At 35.1% G+C, this 19,983-nt stretch overlaps 2 protein-coding genes, 1 long non-coding RNA gene and 1 pseudogene across 4 annotated transcripts; 3 read left to right on the top strand and 1 right to left on the bottom strand.

Moving 5' to 3' along the window:
* On the top strand, positions 1-1,107 carry LOC144547163 (putative F-box protein At2g04810). The gene has a single exon (XM_078295754.1). It carries the CDS (start codon positions 1-3, stop codon positions 1,105-1,107), a length of 1,107 nt encoding a protein of 368 aa, XP_078151880.1.
* Positions 1,108-1,723: 616 nt separating this feature from the next.
* On the bottom strand, positions 1,724-2,803 carry LOC144547164 (uncharacterized). The gene is made up of 2 exons (XM_078295756.1): positions 2,223-2,803; positions 1,724-2,142 (listed from the first exon to the last, which is right to left on the bottom strand). The coding sequence occupies exons 1-2, from the start codon at positions 2,782-2,784 to the stop codon at positions 1,724-1,726; spliced, it is 981 nt and encodes a 326-aa protein (XP_078151882.1). The 5' UTR covers positions 2,785-2,803.
* Positions 2,804-3,780: 977 nt separating this feature from the next.
* Positions 3,781-9,625, top strand: LOC144547165 (aminopeptidase M1-B-like; annotated as a pseudogene). Its single transcript, XR_013509024.1, has 15 exons — positions 3,781-3,948; positions 4,045-4,149; positions 4,249-4,365; positions 4,468-4,580; positions 4,702-4,810; positions 7,244-7,338; positions 7,443-7,728; positions 7,848-7,969; positions 8,079-8,134; positions 8,186-8,363; positions 8,436-8,550; positions 8,647-8,714; positions 8,849-8,923; positions 9,103-9,180; positions 9,280-9,625. The product of XR_013509024.1 is annotated as an aminopeptidase M1-B-like (transcript).
* A 21-nt stretch (positions 9,626-9,646) lies between these two features.
* On the top strand, positions 9,647-10,329 carry LOC144547628 (uncharacterized). Its single transcript, XR_013509122.1, has 2 exons — positions 9,647-10,127; positions 10,216-10,329. It is a non-coding gene; the product is annotated as an uncharacterized LOC144547628 (long non-coding RNA).
* The last annotated feature ends 9,654 nt before the right edge of the window (positions 10,330-19,983 follow it).

The raw sequence follows: 19,983 nt of genomic DNA on the forward strand, positions 1-19,983 counted from the left end.
ATGATGTGCCGCTCGTCTAACCTCTTGCCGCTGGCCAATGCGCCATACCTCCTCCTGCCCAAGAACAACAAAAAAGATGGCTCTGCCACAGACTGCTTCTATTTTGTCAGCGCATCTGGTGGCACCGTCGACGAGCACTCTATACCAGCTCTTCATGACAAAAGGTTCATCGGATGTCAGTACGGCTGGCTCGCCATCATTGACGCCTACTGCGAGCCCTCGCTCTTCAATGTACTAACAAGTGAATCCATCAGCCTACCGTCAATCTTCACTCTGCCTGATATCCGTCCCACCTTCTCTCTTGATGGCTCTCTGGTTTTCTACTGGCGTCGCTATAAAGTACACTCTGATGTCGTTCCTTTTGAGAAGGAGCCACTGGACTACTTATGCGAGATCGTAACCTTTTCAAAACTCGTGCTCTCCTCTAACCCCTCGCTCTCAACTGGCGGGTTTGTGGTGGCCGCACTCTTTAACTATCCAGAGTACATTGCATATACAATGCCAGGGTTGGGTCGGTGGAAGTTTCTAGATTATGACGAGAGATATGTCGACCTGGTCTTTTGCCAAGATGGTACTCTACTTGGCTTGACTTATCTTGGTGCAGTTTATAGATTTCAACTGATTGAAGATGGAGATTTTGTGAAAAACGAGATTTCTTCTCCCTTTGCTAGCGTTTACTCAGACAACCACAAGTACTTAATTCAAGATAGTAATGGAGGATTCATGCAAATTTGGAGAGAGTATAATTACGAAGATGATACATCTGAGACTTGTGAAATTAAGGTGCTCAAGCTTCTTACCGATATGGAAGGAAATAAAAAGTGGGAAACTATACTGAATTTGGAGGATAAAGCTATATTTGTCGGCACTGGCATCACGAATTTGATATCAACCAAGTTATATCCCATGATTAAACCAAATTGTATATACTTCACCGATGACTGCTGGGATTTGTTAGGAGCTGACTATTTAAGGACGAAAATGCGTGATATCGGCGTATACAACATGAAGGATAGTGCATTTGAGGAATGTTGTCCCAGGGAACTTCGTGATTGTGCTTGGCCTTTGCCAATATGGGTTCATCTTACAACAACAGTTGCGGAGTGATGTTAATCATAAAAAATAAAAATAAATTTTATGTCTTATTTTAGAATTTGTACTGTCATATTTTTTATAATTAAAATCCATGTCAAAAGCTTAGATAGAGAGGCTTTTGTTATGTTTTATTATGTTTTCCTCTAGCGTAGTATTATGTTTTATGTTTTATTATGTTTTGTTCAGTTTAGCTTCGTTATTTTATTATGTTTTATGTTTTATGTTTTATTATGTTTTGTTCAGTTTAGTTTCGTTATATTTTATCGTTCTTGGATAGTATTTAAAAATAACAAAAAATACTATTTCATTATAAAATTCGTACAAATCTCTAACTTAATAATTCGAACAAACTGAACAACATACTATTTCTTACAATGATTAAAAATAACAAAAAACAATATACTTAAAATAAGGAACAACAATACAACAAGTTAAATAGAAGAATAAAATTAAGAACAACAATATGACAAGCTTTAAAAATAACAAAAAGGCCCGAAAGTTAAATAGAATAAGAAAACTAAATATACATATACAAATAAAGTTCATACAAACCTCAAAATGAAAATTGTTCACAAAATAAAAGTCATCTAATCAAATAAGTTCTCAACACATTGAAATAGACCGCATGTTAAGTTCTACGACTCCGGAGAAAACGCAATCCCATCAATCGTCCAAATCCCCATGATGATGTGCTCCTTGTAGCTGGTTGCACTGCTTCTTCTTGATGGTGTGCTGTACCAGATGGTCCGGTGCCAGATGTGCTCCTTCTAGCTGGTTGCACTGCTTCTTCCTGACGGTGGGCTGTACCAGATGTGCTCCTTCTTCCAGCTTGAGATGTGCTCCTTCGCTGGGTAGTACCTGAAGGCCCTTGCAAACCAACCGCTTCTCCTCCTACCAGTCTTTCTCCCATTGCCTCCCTAAACATCATAGTTGCATTTTCACGGTCAGTTGTACGGCTTCTGGCCGTGCTTCGCCGCGACCCTTGCGATCCACTTGCCTCGGCCATAACTCGCTCATTTTCTGCTGCATTTGCTGCGTTATGAGCATCTGCATCCCAAAAAATGTTACTTATTAAGTTGTTCAAGATTGGAATGAAATATAATCAATATATTGAAGTTGTTACATACCTCGACTCTGCCTGTCAGTAGTGGAACGGCGAGGACGGTGCCCCTGTCGCCTACCTTGCATTTCATCCATGGTCATTACATGACGGATGTGTTTTCTCCTACCACACCGTATCCAATCTTTGTTTGGCTCAATTTTAGGGGTAGTGGACGTAGGCCAATCTTCAGGATTGCCGTAAGGAACAAACATGGCATTCCAAGTACTCAGAAGGTAGTCCACCCTATATCGGTTATCAACAAATAGGTCGGGTGACCAGTTATTATGGCGACAAACAGCTAACACATGAGCGCACGGAATTCCAGTTAATTGGACACCTCTACATGTACATTCCACTGCTCTGTTGGGCCCGAATGTCACAATATACTGGAACCTTCTGTGAAGAATGGACATGGTTCCATCCTGCGTTTGGATTACTGGAACATATTCATTTGGGCCCGTGACTTCGTACTTATCTTCGCCGTGCGAGTATGGGATGACATCCATTTTTGTGGCTTTCTCCCACCGTTTGGCAAGCTTAACCTGTACCCGTTTGGAGAAAGGCTTTTCTTCATTGCTTTGCTCCATCGCTGCCTGTCGCCGCTGAACAAACCACTTTCCTGCTTGGAGCATTCGGGCCTGTATTTCTAATTTCCAGTGATTCCTATTGTAGCCGCTCGCTTCATAAATAAGCGATTGCAACTCCTCTAATGAGAAATTTTCTTCAACCCAATACGTATTTACTGCAGGTTTCGAATAACGTACCCCATACTGGACATTTATGAACTTCCCTCCAAAATGTAATGAAATTCCAATAGACATGGCCAATAAACTACATTCATAAATAACTAATATTTGGTCAGTTTACTGATTTCAATTGTGAGCAGTTGTGAACAGTTGTGTAGGAATAGTAAATACATATATGAACAGTAATGAATAGTAAATACGTATATGAACAGTAAATACAAATATGAATAGTAATTACGTATATGAACAGTAAATACGTATGTGAAAAGTTGCAAAAAAAAAATTTTTAAAAATAAAAAATAAATTCCAAACCGTAAGGAATTTTTTTTAATTTAAAACATAATAAATGCACTCCTTCAGCAAGTTTACGGTTTGGATTCCAAACTGTAAGGAAATTTTACGGTTTGGAAAAAAAAAAAAATTCCAAACCGTAAGGAAATCTTACGGTTTGAATTTTTAATCCAAACCGTAAAATTTCCTTACGGTTTGGATAAAAATATAATTTTTTCAAATATCTGGTTATTTATAATAAAATATTAATAAATTTGGGTATTTTTAAAAAACTCGGCCTCCTCGCCGCTACGATCTCTTCCTCAACCCCAATTTATCGTCATGCGAATTCTCGGGATCAGTGGCGATAACCGTTGACATCCTCTCTCCCACGCGATTTCTCGTACTCAACTCTGCCGATCTCAGCATCAATGCCACTTCCGTGTCGCTTGGGGGAAAATAAATCTCTCCTTGTAAGACAGAATTGGTGGAGGATGACGAGATCTTGGTTCTGGAATTCGATTCTCAGCTTCCCTTGGGAGAATCTGTTCTTCGGATTGACTTCACTGGTACACTCAACGATCAGATGCGGTGCCGTACCCACTTCCTAAATTGGACATGGTTGCAATTCCTGATTTTGTTGCTGGAGCAATGGAGAACTACGGTTTAGTTAATTACCGGGAAAGTGAATTGCTTTACGATGAAAAAATATCGTCGGCCTCAAACAAACAAAATGTACATAATTCCTTTTCTCTCTCTAAATTTGTTTATGTTATATTTTACTTTGTAGAGGAAAGTAATGCCAATCGACTTAAAATATTTGTGTCTCAGGTGGCAATAACAGTAGCACATGAGTTGGCACACCAATGGTTTGGAAACCTTGTGACAATGGAGTGGTGGACCCACTTGTGGCTAAATGAGGGATTTGCCTCTTGGGTACGCATATATTCTTGCTTTTTTTTTTATTCTAACTCTATCCTTGGTGCATCACACACCATTTGTGCTGTTAATGTGAGAATAGATTTTGACCAACAGGTGAGCTACTTAGCGATTGATGCAATATTCCCTGAATGGAAGATATGGACTCAATTTCTTGATGAGACGGCTTCTGGTATGAAGTTAGATGCACTCTCTGAATCCCATCCTATTGAGGTATTGATTTTACAATTTATAAACAAACAATGTATACAAGTATGATGAACCCTTAATTTGGGTAATTTTTGTTTTCTTTTTCAACTTGTGATAATACTAAAGGTGGAGATAAAGCATGCAAGTGAGGTGGATGCAATATTTGACTCAATAAGCTATGACAAGGGAGCATCTGTTATCCGCATGCTCCAAAGCTACCTAGGTGCTGATTGCTTTCAGGTGAAACAAAAACTCTTCTTAGGAACTGAATTATGATGGTAATGAGCACAGTAGTGATGATTGAATAAGTCTTAGTTGTAGATGTCTCAATTGACCATGTCTCAATAGTTTTTTGCTTGTAGAAAGCACTGCTTCGTATATAAAGAAATATGCATACGGAAATGCAACAACAGATGATCTATGGGCCGTCCTGGAGGAAGAATGTGGCGAACCCGTGAGGGACCTGATTGTCACACCCCGGGACAACCCGTTACGTTTTTACACGTAAGGCGTGTGCACATCACATACATTATCAATAACAATATAAGTAAAGCCACATTTATTTCATAATAAAACGAGTTTAACAAACGATCATGGCGGACATGGCTAGTAACACAAACACTGCCATGCCTGCTCAATGTATCAATTATTGAATCATGGGAACAAAAATAAACAATATGTGGCATTTATCAATCATAAGCCTTCCCGTTGATTAGTCTCACTCTTGTCCTTGCTCGACTTCTTCATTTTCATTACTTCTGCTCGTTGACCTCCTAATCCACGCCCCTTCTATCCGTGCTCATTCCTGGCCTCATCATTTTCTGGAACCCACATAAAAGTGGAACGGGTGAGAGATCGAACATTCTCTCAGTGCGGGATTTAGTTCCAACCCGGATATTTGTAAAATCTTCCTTTTTAATATATTAAACAACTTTATTTAATCAACAACTAAAATGCAATCTATATTACCCTATCATGCAATGACTACCATTCATATGAGTACTTGTTACTTTAAATCTTATTATTCACTGATCATTACTTTGCTTATGATACGTTATATCTCAAACCCGACTGCAACTAGCATTCCCTGCATATTGGTCCCGACCGCGACTAGCAATCCCCGTGTATCGGCCTTTCAAATATCAAACCCGATTGCGACTAGCAATCCCCGCATATCGGTCCCGACCGTGACTAGCAATCCCCACGTATCGGCCTTTCAAATATCGAACCCGACTGCGACTAGCATTCCCCGCATATCGGTCCCGACCACAACTAGCAATCCCCGTGTATCGGCCTTTCCAACATCGAACCCGACTGCGACTAGCATTCCCCGCATATCGGTCCCGACCACGACTAGCAGTCCCCGCGTATCGGCCTTTCCATTCATGCATCTCACAGCGATCGTTCGTTTTCTTATGCTAATGTTATACTCAATCGATATATTCTATTCATGTCATATGTTCCAAACGAAATAATCATATAATTTATTCTCTAAACAAAGCCAAAGGGGTTGTTCAAATCAACATGCACAATTTCATAAATAAAAATATAATGCACACAAAGGAATAAGTAAATAATTTTACAAAAAGTCCAGGAAACCCGCACCTGATATTGAAGTAATTTTCTTGATCGTCTCTTGCGTTGTTTAAATCTTTAAAAGACAAATTTGGTACAATAATATACCTCTAATTAACAATGTATAATATTCCCTCGTTCTCATTTCCAAAACTCCTGGATTATATTATTAATATTATATTTACATGTTATTAATCGTAACTCATAAACTTTAATTAGTTTATTTTAAAAATTCATTTTAGTATGGTTTCTCCTTATTAAGAGATTTCAATAATTGTATGAATAATTCTCACCCAGAAGAAGAAAATTTAAGGAATTCTTTATAACGATATTTAAATTATACAAAAGAAATACAATTGCAGTTGAAGTAATCAAATTAGTATTATGTTTACATCGTCAATACTAAATTTAAAAAATCAAAAGACAATTTATTTTAGACATTAATATAATTAGAGTAAGAATTGCTAACAAATTATATTTCCAGATTTTAATCTAATTAAAGAGGATTATTACTAGTAAATTGATATTATAAAATAAGTAACGAAATAAATTAAATCTTTAGATTATAAGAAAATACTTACTAATAAATTCCAGATTTTAATATAATTAAATAATTTCTTGTAACTAAATTCATGCAATCCAATAATAAAATTTATTGTAAACCAAATAATCTAAAAACCGTTTCCCAATCAATCATATTGTGTCAATTTAATATAAAATGATATGATTTCAATTACCTTAGGTGTAGATGTCTGAACGAAAGAAGAGAGAAATCATTCATCCTTGATGACTTGAGATTATGAAGTTTAGAAATACTAGTATTTAATAGTTTAATTTGAGATGCATAGGAGGTTGAGACAAATCAAAGCAGAAGGGGGGGGGGGGGGTTTGACGGTTTGAGACAAAAAAAAAAACAGAAGGCGGCGGGGAATAAAAGAAAAAGTATTATTTAGGAAGTAAATAGTGGGTGGGAATTAGGGTTTGATTTATAAAGGAGGCACGTTTTAGAAATAGAAAGACGCGTAAGTTGAATAGGAATGGTCAGTTTTTTTTTTTTTTTTAAATATAGTTATTTGAAAATAATAGAAACGTTAATTAGTTACTGGAATATAAATTGGTCTAAGGTCTCTCTTGACATATATGATCTTTTATTTAAATATTTTGTGATCCTCCAATTTATATATAATTAATAAAACAAAATTCAAATTGAGTCGCTCAAATGTATTTTCTTAAATTACGTGACACTACATCTATATTCATTCTATTTTTAAATCTCTCGAGATAATTCATGTCAATAATACGGAATACTTAAAAAAAATATTTGAAGTGACATAATATTACACTGATGAACTCTTGGACCAAACAACAAGGTTATCCTGTTATTTTATCAACATGGATTCAAACAAATTGCATCTTTACCAGGTCTATTCCTCCTCTTTCACTCTATGTTCCCCTTTTCCTGTTCTATGTTCCCCTTAAGCTAGAAAATTTATGGAAACGCTTTTTTTTTTTTATATATATTATAGGAACAATTTTTGTCAGATGGGTCCTCTGGCTCTGGCACATGGATTGTACCTCTCACATTATGCTGTTCTTCGTATGATATTTCCAAGAAGTTCATTCTGAAATCGAAATCAGATGAGTTGGATGTAGACGATCTAATTTTACATAAAGAGGGGAATCAAGAGACCTTTTGGATGAAGCTAAATACCGACCAGACTGGTTTCTATAGGGTAAAATATGATGATGAATTGGCATTGGGACTTAAATACATGATTCAGGCTAATAAGCTTTCATTGATGGATAAGATTGGTAATTTCTGCAACTCTTTCTGACACTCAAAAATCTTTATCTGATATTTATTTTAAAAAAGAATGTGGATATTTCTATGTAAAATCTAATTTAAAGATATTTCTATGATCAAAATGCAGGCATAATAGACGATGCAAGTGCTCTGTCTGTTGCTTGCAAAGTGACATTGTCGTCACTTCTTTCTCTCTTGGATGCCTATTCCACGCAATCTCATTATACTGTGCTTTCTCGTGTCATCTCAGTATGTATTGCTTCATTCTTTTTTCCCCCCTCTAAAAAAATAGCATGCCATTGGTCACAAGTGCTAGTGAATCATCTCAGTATCTTTTGCTTTATTTTGGATTTCTCAGGTGAGTCTTAAGATTGCAAATTTGGTATATTCCAGCCCTTTTGCTTGCTTCTATATGTGGGTGGTTTCATATGTTGGCTTTTGAATGTATATACATATATGAAATAGGAAACTAGGTTGGGATGTAAAAGAAGGAGAGAGCCACCTTGACACAATGCTCAGAGCTTAAATACTGATGGCTCTTGTCAGACTTGGCAACAAAAGTACTGTCGATGAAGGAATAAGACGCTTTGCCATTTTCTTAAATGACAGGAACTCATCTGTTCTACTGCCTGATACCAGAAAGGTTTACTTACTTTTTATCTTCTTCTCTTTTAGTTTTGCAAAAACAAAAGAAAAATTATATCTTCTCTTGTAGGCTGCATATGTTGCAGTAATGCAACACTGCACTGTGTTTGATAAATCGGGGTATGAGTCCCTTCTGAAAATATAACGAGAGACCGATCGGAGCGAAGAAAAAGTGCGGGTTATAGGTTAGTCAACTCATATATTGTATTTCGTAAGCTTTTGGTCTAAAAATATGAATTGATTGGGAAGCTTTGTTTATATATATTCTTGTTTGTTTATAGGAAGTTTGGCATCCTGCCCTGATAAAGGCATTGTTCTTGATTCCTTGAACTTCTTATTGACTGATGAGGTTATCTTTCTTTATTTTTTTCTGTTAACTATTACGTCTATGAATATCATCTCTAGCCTACTGTTTTGCTCATTTTTTATCTTATTATAATTATTTGCTCACACCCAGAGCCCTTCCAATTTTCTCTACTTCAGGTTAGAAATCAGGATGCTGTTTATGGACTGAATGTTGCCATTCAAGGGCGTGAAACTGCATGGGAATGGTTGAAGGTACATTCAACAGTGGCAATTCTTAATTCTGAGGTTTTTAAGTTTTATATCAAACTGCACCCAATATTTGATAGTGTCAGAAATGAAAAGAAAACTTGCAACAGTAGGAAATTACACTGCAAATTATCATGCTTATTTACAGAAGAAACTTTTTAAGTAATAAACTCTGATTTTGACAGGAAAATTGGGAATATATATCAAAGACATGGCCGTCAAGCAACCTTATTTCTAGCTTCATCAGTTCTGTTGTGTCTCCGGTAATTAGTAACATAAACCCTCTTTCTTTTGTCAGTTCTCTTTTGCTATACAATCTTTGCCGACTTATTATTTTTGTATTTGTTTACTTTCCACTGTAGTTTGCATCTTACGAGAAGAGTGAAGAGATTGAGAAGTTTTTCTCAAGTCGGATGAAGTCAACATTTGAAAGGGCATTGAAGCAAAGCCTGGAGAGGGTTAAGATCAATGCGCACTGGATCGAAGGTGTCAGGAACGAAAAATCACTTGCTGAGGTGGTATCCAATTTGGTGCAGAAAGCGTGAATTATGCATAGAAGTGACTTCACCTTGACCAACGCAGCACATGCATTTATAGGAGAAAGAAAGAGAAACTGATAGTTGATAATCATGTATTCTGAAATTATGTTTACTTGTACTGGTATGAACATTGAACCTAATGCTTAATGGTAAGGCTACACCTGTTGCTCTCTCTCTCACTCGCCCCCCCCCCCCCCCCCCCCCCCCAACCCTCACACAAAGAGATCAAGTTTTATAAGAGTTTGGTAGCTTACTGGTAGTGGTAGGAAAAAAAGGCGTTAAAAATAGAAAGAAAACAAGTTACAGAGAACAAAAGGAAAATATAAAGAAACCATAAAATTAAACTCCTATAGAAAAGATTAGGATCGTGTAATTATCTAAGTGTCTTACAGTTTCATTCAATACAAGATAGCAATTATAACGATGGATCTTAGTTTGATATGCAGTAGTGTGGTGCTACATAGACAAAATACAATCAGTACAGTATTATCCATCCACAAGATCCACAGCACAACCGATGCACAGTTGATGTGAGGTGCTGCACTATCATGTTGCCGGAACCACCAATTTGCAATTTTAAAACTCCTGGTGCGCCTCATGCCAGAGAAGTCGGTACATGGTGATCACTATTTATCTGAGGTAAATGAAACAAGCTTGCATTTGGGAATCTGGTGAGTCGCTCAGCTGTACCAAAAGCACGATCGAGTTGTTCCATGACCAAGCAGCTCCATTTCTGATAGTTTGTCCAAGTATATGCAGGTTCCCGGTACCCCAGATCAATAAGCCCCGCACGTGACACCATTTGCTGAAAGCTTCTAGTGGCACGGCTAACCGATCAGCCAGGAACCCTGATGGGACTCAATCAGCACAAAATTGAAATAGATATTAGAGAGCAGAAAAGCAAGTACTATAAAAAGTGGGGCATTTTATCGAACATGGGAGCTGCAAATTGAGATGTATAAGAGAAGGCAAGTACTGGAGAAAAAGAGATGAAGAACTAAATACTTGAGAGGGTGAAGACAAGTAACGGAGAACAATGGGCATTTGATCGAACAGTTGAGCTGCAATGGAAATACAAGAGTATTTGGACAAAGGGATAACCCAAGACAGATCAATTTCTCCCCATAAAAACTATTTGTTTACATTTTAATATTTTACAAAATATACAATTTTAAATAATACGTAGCAAATTTTAAATAACATTTTTTTACATATACCAAATGTGATTAAATTCAAACTATAATTTTGTAGTTGTCTAAATATTCAACAAACTATAACAATGATTTAAAAGAAATAAGTTGCATACAGAATTAAATTTTTGTTGCTCCTAAAACATTGACATCCAATTCAATGATTGTAGAAATAAAATGTTCTCCATAATTTAGTTAGGTCGTGAGATGATAACTTCCCACCTTATATATCCTACTAAAAAAGTTTTAGCTAGTGTGTGCATTTAATTCATCTAAAAAAAACTATATAAAATATTGTATAAATCAATCAAATCATAATAATAAACATTATATATTTTAAATATTAATTAATTATATAACAAGTACAAAATATAAATATATTGTCCGTATCCTTATCTGATAAGCTAACAAAAATGTTTTCTTATACGCATGTGTTAAGTTCATAAAATTATTTTTTTATCAATACTCGTTTTATCAAATACAATTCGAGTCGAATAATTTGATTGACACCTTATTACGGAGGGAAAAGTATTTGATATGCTAATATTATTCTAACTTGTTGAATTAAGAGGGAAATCATTTGATTCTTTTTCAAAAGCAAACGAAAAGAGGCAAAGCAAAGCGTGGGATAAGTCTCTAAATATTCTCTACCTTGCCTCTCTCATAAGCCATCTCAATTTGATCCAAACTTTTAATCCAACGATCTCTGTTAAATGATGAACACGTGGCTGCATAAAATTTCAATTTTCTTTCAAAACTTGTAATCCAATGATCTGTGATTAGCCATACTAACAAATTCTAATTACGTAGAATGGCCCCTTGCTTTCTCTATGAAGAAGAATGTTGTTATGTTATGAGCAATTGTTAACATAAATGTGCAATAAAAAAGTTCCATCCACTAAAACCAACTCCACAACCTAACTACACCTCTCTCTCTCTCTCTCTCTCTATCTCTCTCTCTCTCTCTCTCTCTCTGTTCCTCTGTTTGATACCAAGCTTGCTTGAGAAGAATCCATGGCGGATCCCTTGACCATGTCGGCAATCAGCACCTAACTACACCTCTCTCTCTCTCTCTAACTGCACCTGCTTGCACAAAGAAGAATCCATGACGGATGTATTGGCCACCACGGCAATCAGCTGGGGTTTCTCGGCCGCCAGTTGGCTGATCTCCCCTGTCCTAATCCGTCTCTTGAACAAATGTTTTAATGCACTCGGCATAGATCCACAGTTCCAGTCTCGACAACAAATCCTCCTTGACAATTTAGTAAAGCTCGAGACCATGCTCCTCCCAAAGCTACTCATCTTGACAGATGGCAGAATTGGATCAGAGGCACATGACCAATTACAGTGGAATCTTACGACTTCTAAAACCTATACCGCTGGTTCTTTTTACAATATCATATCTACACTAGGAAGAACTATAGAGGGCCTTCCTTTCACATGGCAGTTGAAAATCCCACCTTCTGTCAAAGTATTTGCTTACCTATGCATACAAGACAGACTTTTAACCCAAGATGTTCTGATCCGAAGGGGCATACAGTGTAACCGACACTGTGTGCAGTGTCAGCATTGTTCACTTGAAACAGCACAGCACCTGCTGTTTCAATGTCAATATGCAGTTTCTTTCTGGAACAGATTTAGAGTGCACCTCGGATACAACATTTTGCATAGAGGGGATTCAGTTAAACAGACGGTAATCCGATCTTATAAAAGAAGCCGTCACTTGTTGCCAAGGAAGTCTTGGGGTGTGTGGTTCTTCTCAGCTTGCTGGTGTTTGTGGAAGGAACGAAATTGCAAGGTGTTTGATGACAAAAGTATGCCTCCATCTCTTCTAGCTGAACGGGCATACAAAGAGGCTCGACTATGGTTCCAGTACTGCTGAGTTCATTAGTTTTTAACTCTTTTAATGTTGTTTGTAGTGAAGTTCTTATATTTTTGTAGACACTCCTGATAGCTACTATCAGGCTTTCAAAAAAAAAGGAATAAAGCAAGGGTACAATTGACTGGTCCACTGCCAGTTCAAATAAGAGATGATTTCAAGGTTAAAAACAAAGAGATGATTAAATGAATATCTGGTTACACTAGTGGAAAAACTGGAATCAGGATCGGCCTATCTGGATCGGCTATATGAAACAATTGATCCTAATATCTATCTGGATCAGTTTTCTTAAAAAAAACCGATCCTAAAAACTATTCAGATCGGATTTTATGGTCAACCGATCCTAATTTATGAACTATTATGATCGGTTTTTTGTTAGAACCGATCCTAATACTATCAAGATCGGTTTTTACAAACAACCGAACCTAATGTAACACATATTAGGATCGGTTGTTTAAAATAACCGATCCTAAAAGTGTTTTTTTTAATTAGGATCGGTTATTTTAAACAACCGATCCACTGGATCGGTTGTTTAAAATAACCAATCCTAATTCTAAAAAAAAAAAAAAACTTTTAGGATCGGTTGTTTAAAATAACCGATCCTAAAATTTTTTTTTTTTTTAGAATTAGGATCGATTATTTTAAATAACCGATCCAGATTAGTACTATTAGGATCGGTTGTTTAAAATAACCGATCCTAATTCTAAAAATAAAAATAAATAAAAATTAACCCATTATATAATATTAATATGTTAGATTCGGTTGGTATTTCGTAAAGAAATAAAGATAATAATTTTCCATGTTTGGTACATTTAATATTTATTTGACAATCTATTTTACCATTTTTTTATGTCAATTATAAACTTATACTAAGCTGTTTAATTGTACAAGCAAATTAACCCATTTTTGTTATGATGTGGTCATGAATTCTTGTCATATATAATTTATTAGAGAAAAGGTTTCTATCCATCTCTGTCTGTCCACATTTTGTCCACTAACTAATTTTATCCAATTCTAACGAATTTTAACGGTCTGACAGCTACTTAGATAAACCTTCCGTTCTTCCCTTTCTTCATTAACGCCATTTAATCATTTTAAAAAATTCCGATCTCATCCTCTTTTCTTTCCAGATCTCTCTCCCCGTACAGATTTCCAATTGGAATCCCTCCACTCCTCTCATCTCAATCGGGCGCGGCACCACCGATCGACCCGGTACCACTGATCGGAGTTCTTTTTGATCTCCCTGTCTCGCTAATCCACCACCAATCGGACCCGGCACCACTGATCGGAGTTCTCTCTCTGCCTGTCTCACTAACCCCTTTATCTCTCTACAGATGACACCGATCCCTTTCAAGCAAGGTCCCAGCAGCGTCAAACGGGCGACAGCGACGGAGTACGAGCGTACGACTACGAAAGGGACCACACTGGTCAGAGTATTGGAGCAATTTTCTCTTGCCTCCACACATGGCCATCTGACCCGAAGTCATCACAATCACTGACAAATCCTTTGTCAGCAAGTTCAAATTATTTGTGTAGCTGGCTGGGTGGAAAATCAGTAAGTACTCTTTGAGTTTCTTAAGTTTCATGTTTCATGCTGGACTCTTAAGTACTTGCAATAATTTCAAAGCAAAGAATTCTAATACCAAATCAGCACGGCGAGAAGCTGGTGGGAGTGTTAGATCAAGTTCAATATGACAATCTCGTGATATTGTGCCATGGATTCCAAGTTTCTAAGGTTTATTTAATCAGTTTTTCAAAAGTCAGTGCCATCAAGTTCGATGTGACAATTTATTAATGTTCTAAGCTTGCTTGTTAAGCTTTCATGCAATTAAATTATGGTAAATTATGGTAAGTTCAATGTGACAATTTATTAACTTCTCTCCATCTCTGCTGCTCGTGAATTGTTTGATTAAATTCTTCAAAGATTTTGGCTAGTTTTTCTGCAACAAGTAATAGCCTTACTGATATATTATGCACCCTCTTAATTTGGAGAACATTAATAAAATTGAGTGTTATTGCAGGTTTGTTGTAGATAAGACCGTGAAATGAGATCATTTAATGATCCTTACGCTTTGAGATCGGTCTTAGAGTTGCCGAACAGGCACCGTAGAACCTGGCCTTGGTCCTGGTGCATCCGTACAGTGTGCTCGGAGGCTTCCAAGGACTCCTACGTGGGATCATCACTGGACTAGCCGAGAAGGGGTATCATGCCATCACCTTCGACATGCGAGGAACGAGTCGGTCCATACAGTGCCAATTGAGTTCTCGCAACTTTGAATTTCAGGTTGTGACAGGTTTACTTGTTGCAGAAGTAAATGTAAACACCATGTGTGAGCTAGGATCTGGAGGTGTCTTGTTGGTAATTTCACAATATCTTTTCTTGATTTTACCTCAATTTTCCAGTATGAACCTCTTGGACCTGCACAGATCTTAGTTTTTTCTTTCATCTTTCCTTTTTTATTTCCAATCTTTTATTTTTCAATGTTTCCCTGGTTATATGCACTAATGCACAGCTTGAGGATTCAAGGCTTATGGTTTATGATCAATCCAATAAAGTAAATTAAGTAAAAAGATTTACAAACACATATTTTGCCAGTAATTGCAGTCTCTGACAGCATGGAACCATAAATGGTGACAGTAAATACTTACACCTGCTAGTGTATAGACAGTTTTATAAAAAATAGCAAATAATCACTTTGTTTAATTAATATCTTAATTCAGGTATATATGGCCATGCGAACTCTAGGGAAGGTTGGAGTACAAGTTGCTTGGTATGTCAGAGGCCAACATTTCAATTCCTACAGCCTTTTTGTTTTTCAGAGCTTTGCAACTTAATTGGTTTTCTTCTAAATTTATTGAACACATGAGATCATGCATATGTACATAATGTCATCAATTGTATATATACACATGAAAAAATGCTACTTTGGTTGTACCAGAGTTAGAAAAGACCTCGCTTTGACAGGATTCTAGGTGTGCTTGATTTTTTTTTTTTTATATGATTTTTGGGCCACAAGTTGTAAGAACACTGACTGTATGCAATTATTCAAAATTGTAGTGTGATTTCCAAGACATTTTTTCATGTGGGCCATTTCATAAATTCACTAAGAGATGAGGTCAGAATAGTAAAGAAACTACCATCAAGGTTGACAAAGCGGTTTGAGCTTAGATTGGTGCCCTTGATGCCCCCTATAAGTTGGTATAACATCTCTTATTACCATGATAAGGTTTGTTGAAACTTTTTAGCTATTATAAAGTTTGATTGTACGTACATTTGATATACTCCTAAAGAAATACTTTTCTTTAATCATGTCTTGTTAAATGTAGAAGCCGATGAATTATTCTTTTGGATTGATATTTGATTTTTTTTATTTTGAATTTGATATCTGCATTCAAAATTACATAAATTGTTTTCGTAATATCGTCGATTTGAATTTTCTGATTTAGGAACTTACATAATTTGATATTTTGATTTACAGTATTCGATTTCACTTTTGAAAAGAAAACACGACGAATCATCATTTGCGATTTGGATTGAAGAGCAGCGGCGAAATATAAATTGAGTGAGTTATTTACGGATTTAAATTTTCAAGATGCATATAATCAGTTTATAGGTTCTATACATTATTTTACAGGATCGGTTAGTTAGGTTTTGAATTTTTGTAGAGTATTTTTTATGATATGTTTCATAGTCTTACAAGATATATCATATATTTTATATGAGCTATGCATTGTATTGTTTTTATTTTATTTTATTTTACTGGATCTGTTTAATAGTTTCAAATGATATATGTGCAACAGCTTACAACATATATGCAATATTTACGAGATCTAGTTAAGAGTTTTACTTATTTAAATTTTCAGTATTTTTCTAATATATTTACATAATTTATACAATATTTTACATGATATATGAATCAAGTTCTAAGGTTATATAGAGTAATTTTATATGATATAGTTCACAATTTTACATAATATATGCACCATCTTACAGTATCTATTATTATTGATATTTATAGGTTTACAGTATATAATTCACAATTGTACATGATATAGTTTATAGTTTTACATGATATGTAGAGTTTTTTACAGGATATAGTCACAGTTTTACAGTACCTACATGATATGCAATATTTTACAGGTTATTGATGTTTACAGCATATATGCAATATTACAAGACCAAGTTAACAATTTTATTGACTTAAATTTCAAGTATTTTTCTAATAGATTTACAGGATCTATACAATATTTTACAGGATATATGAATCAGGTTTAAAAGTTATGTAGATTATTTTATCGGATATAATTCACAGTTTTACATGATATATGCATCATTTTACCATTTCTATTATTATTGATGTTTAAAGGTTTACAGTATGTAGTTCACAATTTTAAAGAATATAGTTTACGGTTTTACAGGATATGCAGAGTTTTTACAGGATATAGGTCACAGTTTTGTTTTGTTTTTTTGCAGGATGATATTTTTAAAGAACGCATTGTTCTAGTGATGAGGCTTCCAAATCATCCAAACAATACTAAACAAAGGGTTATGAAGTAAAAGTTTTTGTATGTTGAATAGTATGTTTGTGTGGAATGTATGAATTTGTGTTTAGAATGTTATTGTTTGTTTTTGCTACTGTTGAACAATGATGTTTTCAATAGTGTGGTGAATATTATAGTTTTGTTGAATAGATGATGGATACATGTTTGGATTTAGAAATTTTACAGTATACATGAAATTGATTTATAGTTTAGATTTAGAAATTTTACAGTATTGATTGTTTGTTGGTTGTATGTTTTGTTTTTGTAGTTTAAGTTGAAATTTTATATTTTTTACATTTTATTCTATCATTTTCATTTGCTTATTTTACATTATTGAAATTTTATAGTTTTTACGTTTTGTTTTCACAATTTAAATTCACAATTTTACAGTATTGAAAATTTATATTTTTTAAATTGCATTTAATCGTTATTATCTGCTAATTTTACATTGTTATAAATTTATAGTTTTTACTTTTTATTTTTACAATTTAAGTTTACAATTTTACAGTATTGAAAATTGACATTTTATCACGTTTTTTGTCAAAATAACTGCTAATAACTAACACTAACTGTCAATAATTGTAATTTCTGAAAGTATAGTTTGAAAATATATATTTGTTGTCCTGTTGTGCAAGTTGCAATATGTTTCTAACTATCATGGGACCACTTCAAATAGTTGCTGGATGTTTTGTGATTAACTGATATATTTTATGTGATATATTGTATAATTATACAGCATGTAAAAGTAGTTTTACAATATTTGCACAAGTTAAATCTGTGGACAAATGGTGGACAAAAACTTGTGGACAATTAGACGCTTCCAATTTATTAATATGGTACATAGTTATCTGTCAGAAGAAGCAAATAATTAAAACATACGTATACAATGGTGATACGTAATTGCAATAAGAGCACATGCACATGGATATAAAACAAGCATTCAAGAAGGATAAGAGCAAACCAGAACATTTGAAAAAGGGAGGAAAATCTTATCCAGGGTGCTTTTTATCAAGTTCCAGGAATAATATTCAAGAAGGATAAGAGCAAAACAGAACATTTATAAAAGGAAGGAAAATCTATCCAGAGTGCTTTTGATGATCAAGTTCCAGGAATAACATTCTTTCTCTGATTGGTGGGGCCCTTCAGATTTTTTTTTTTAGAAATATATTAAATATCAAGTTTAAAGTAATAGTTCGATTTTTTTGTCAATGCATCAAGAAAATCTGCATCAATACATATATAAAGGAATCAAAACAATACTGTGATTTTTTTTAATTTTGGATTTTATGTGTCCAAATTTGAAAACTTACATCAATACATAAAAATAAAAGTGCCTAAAAGAACTGAATCAGTGATTCTATTTCTCCTGTGACATAAAAAAAGTTACCTTCTATTTTCCTTTCCTCATTAGATAATATTAATATGTTAGATTCGGTTGGTATTTCGTAAAGAAATAAAGATAATAATTTTCCATGTTTGGTACATAAAAAATTAAAAAAAAAAATTTAGGATCGGTTGTTTAAAATAACCGATCCTAAAAGTTTTTTTTTTTTTTTAGAATTAGGATCGGTTATTTTAAATAACCGATCCAGATTACTACTATTAGGATCGATTGTTTAAAATAACCGATCCTAATTCTAAAAATTAAAAAAAAAACTTTTAGGATCGATTGTTTAGAATAACCGATCCTAAAAGTTTTTTTTTTTTTTAGAATTAGGATCGGTTATTTTAAATAGCCGATCCAGATTACTACTATTAGGGTCGGTTATTTAAAATAACCGATCCTAAATATATTTTTTTTTGGAATTAACCGATCCTAATGCTTATGTAGCGCTAGGGTTTATTTTTGTTTCGCGCCTCTGTACTTATCCAAAATATTTGAGTCTCAACTCATCCCTTTATTTTCGTTTCGCGCCTCTGTACTTAGCCAAAATATTTGAGTCTCAACTCATCCCTCTCCTTCGTGTCTCTCTCTTTCTCTGTTTCCGTCTCTCCCTCTCCTCCGTGTTTCTCTCTCTCTGTCTCCGTCTCTCCCTCTCGCCTCACCTTCTCCGCTGAGTAAGCTTTACTGTTAATTTTAGGTTTATTAACAAAGTGAATTTGCTTGTGATTTAAGAGCTTTGATGTTAATTTTGTCTTCCATTTGCAAATTTTATTTTGAACGTTACTGATATCACCATATTTGATCTATTGTTCTGACTAATTCCCGTGCCAAAATCTGCATTTTAAACCATCAAATAGCGTCTATTACATTGAATATCTATAGAATGTGGTACTGCTGCGCTTTCATTCTTATTTTGCAGAAAACTGGCGAAATCAGGGAAATTACTGACATTCTGAGACTTCGACGCAACCCGCATCATTGCCAACACGAGTCACATCACACCCTGACGCTACCACAGACGCGAGGCGCATCAGACAGGTTGCATTGTCAACCAACGCGAGGTGCATCAGACAAACCCTGATGCGGGTCGCATCACTATTGACGCGACTCGCATCGGAGTTTTCCAGAGCAGAAGGCAGAAGCCCAATGAAGGCCCAATAAAGGCCCAAAGTGGAAGGGTCGTTTGGGAAGGCTATAAAAGGTCAGTCTCTGCCACTAACTGATTCATTCAGCAGATTCTAGAGATTCCAACTACCTTGCTTCTTGAAGTGTCACTCAAGAAAGGGATCTAAGGAGGAAAGATTTGAAGTTCTTCACATATCCATTTCCTTCTTCGGTTTTATCATTATTTCTTCTTTCCTTACTTGTTTTATTTCTTTCTTGATCATGATTGAGTAGATCTCTTAGTTTCTAGGGTTAAGATGTAGTCTAAAACTCTGTTTTGTAATGCATGATGTTTGAATCTGAGCTTTTGTTTGTGTTTATTTGTCTGAGTATTATTCTCCATTGCTTGATTGAAATTGTTTGAATGA

Source organism: Carex rostrata, chromosome 31 (assembly GCF_964058835.1).
Source record: "Carex rostrata chromosome 31, lpCarRost1.2, whole genome shotgun sequence".
Classification (NCBI taxonomy): Eukaryota; Viridiplantae; Streptophyta; class Magnoliopsida; order Poales; family Cyperaceae; genus Carex; species Carex rostrata.

Coding starts and splice junctions, on each gene's coding strand:
- LOC144547163 (XM_078295754.1), top strand. CDS start 1: ATGATGTGCCGCTCGTCTAACCTCTTGCCGCTGGCCAATGCGCCATAC.
- LOC144547164 (XM_078295756.1), bottom strand. CDS start 2,784: ATGGAGCAAAGCAATGAAGAAAAGCCTTTCTCCAAACGGGTACAGGTT. Junction 2,143..2,222: donor TACTGACAGGCAGAGTCGAG/GTATGTAACAAC, acceptor TTTGGGATGCAG/ATGCTCATAACGCAGCAAAT.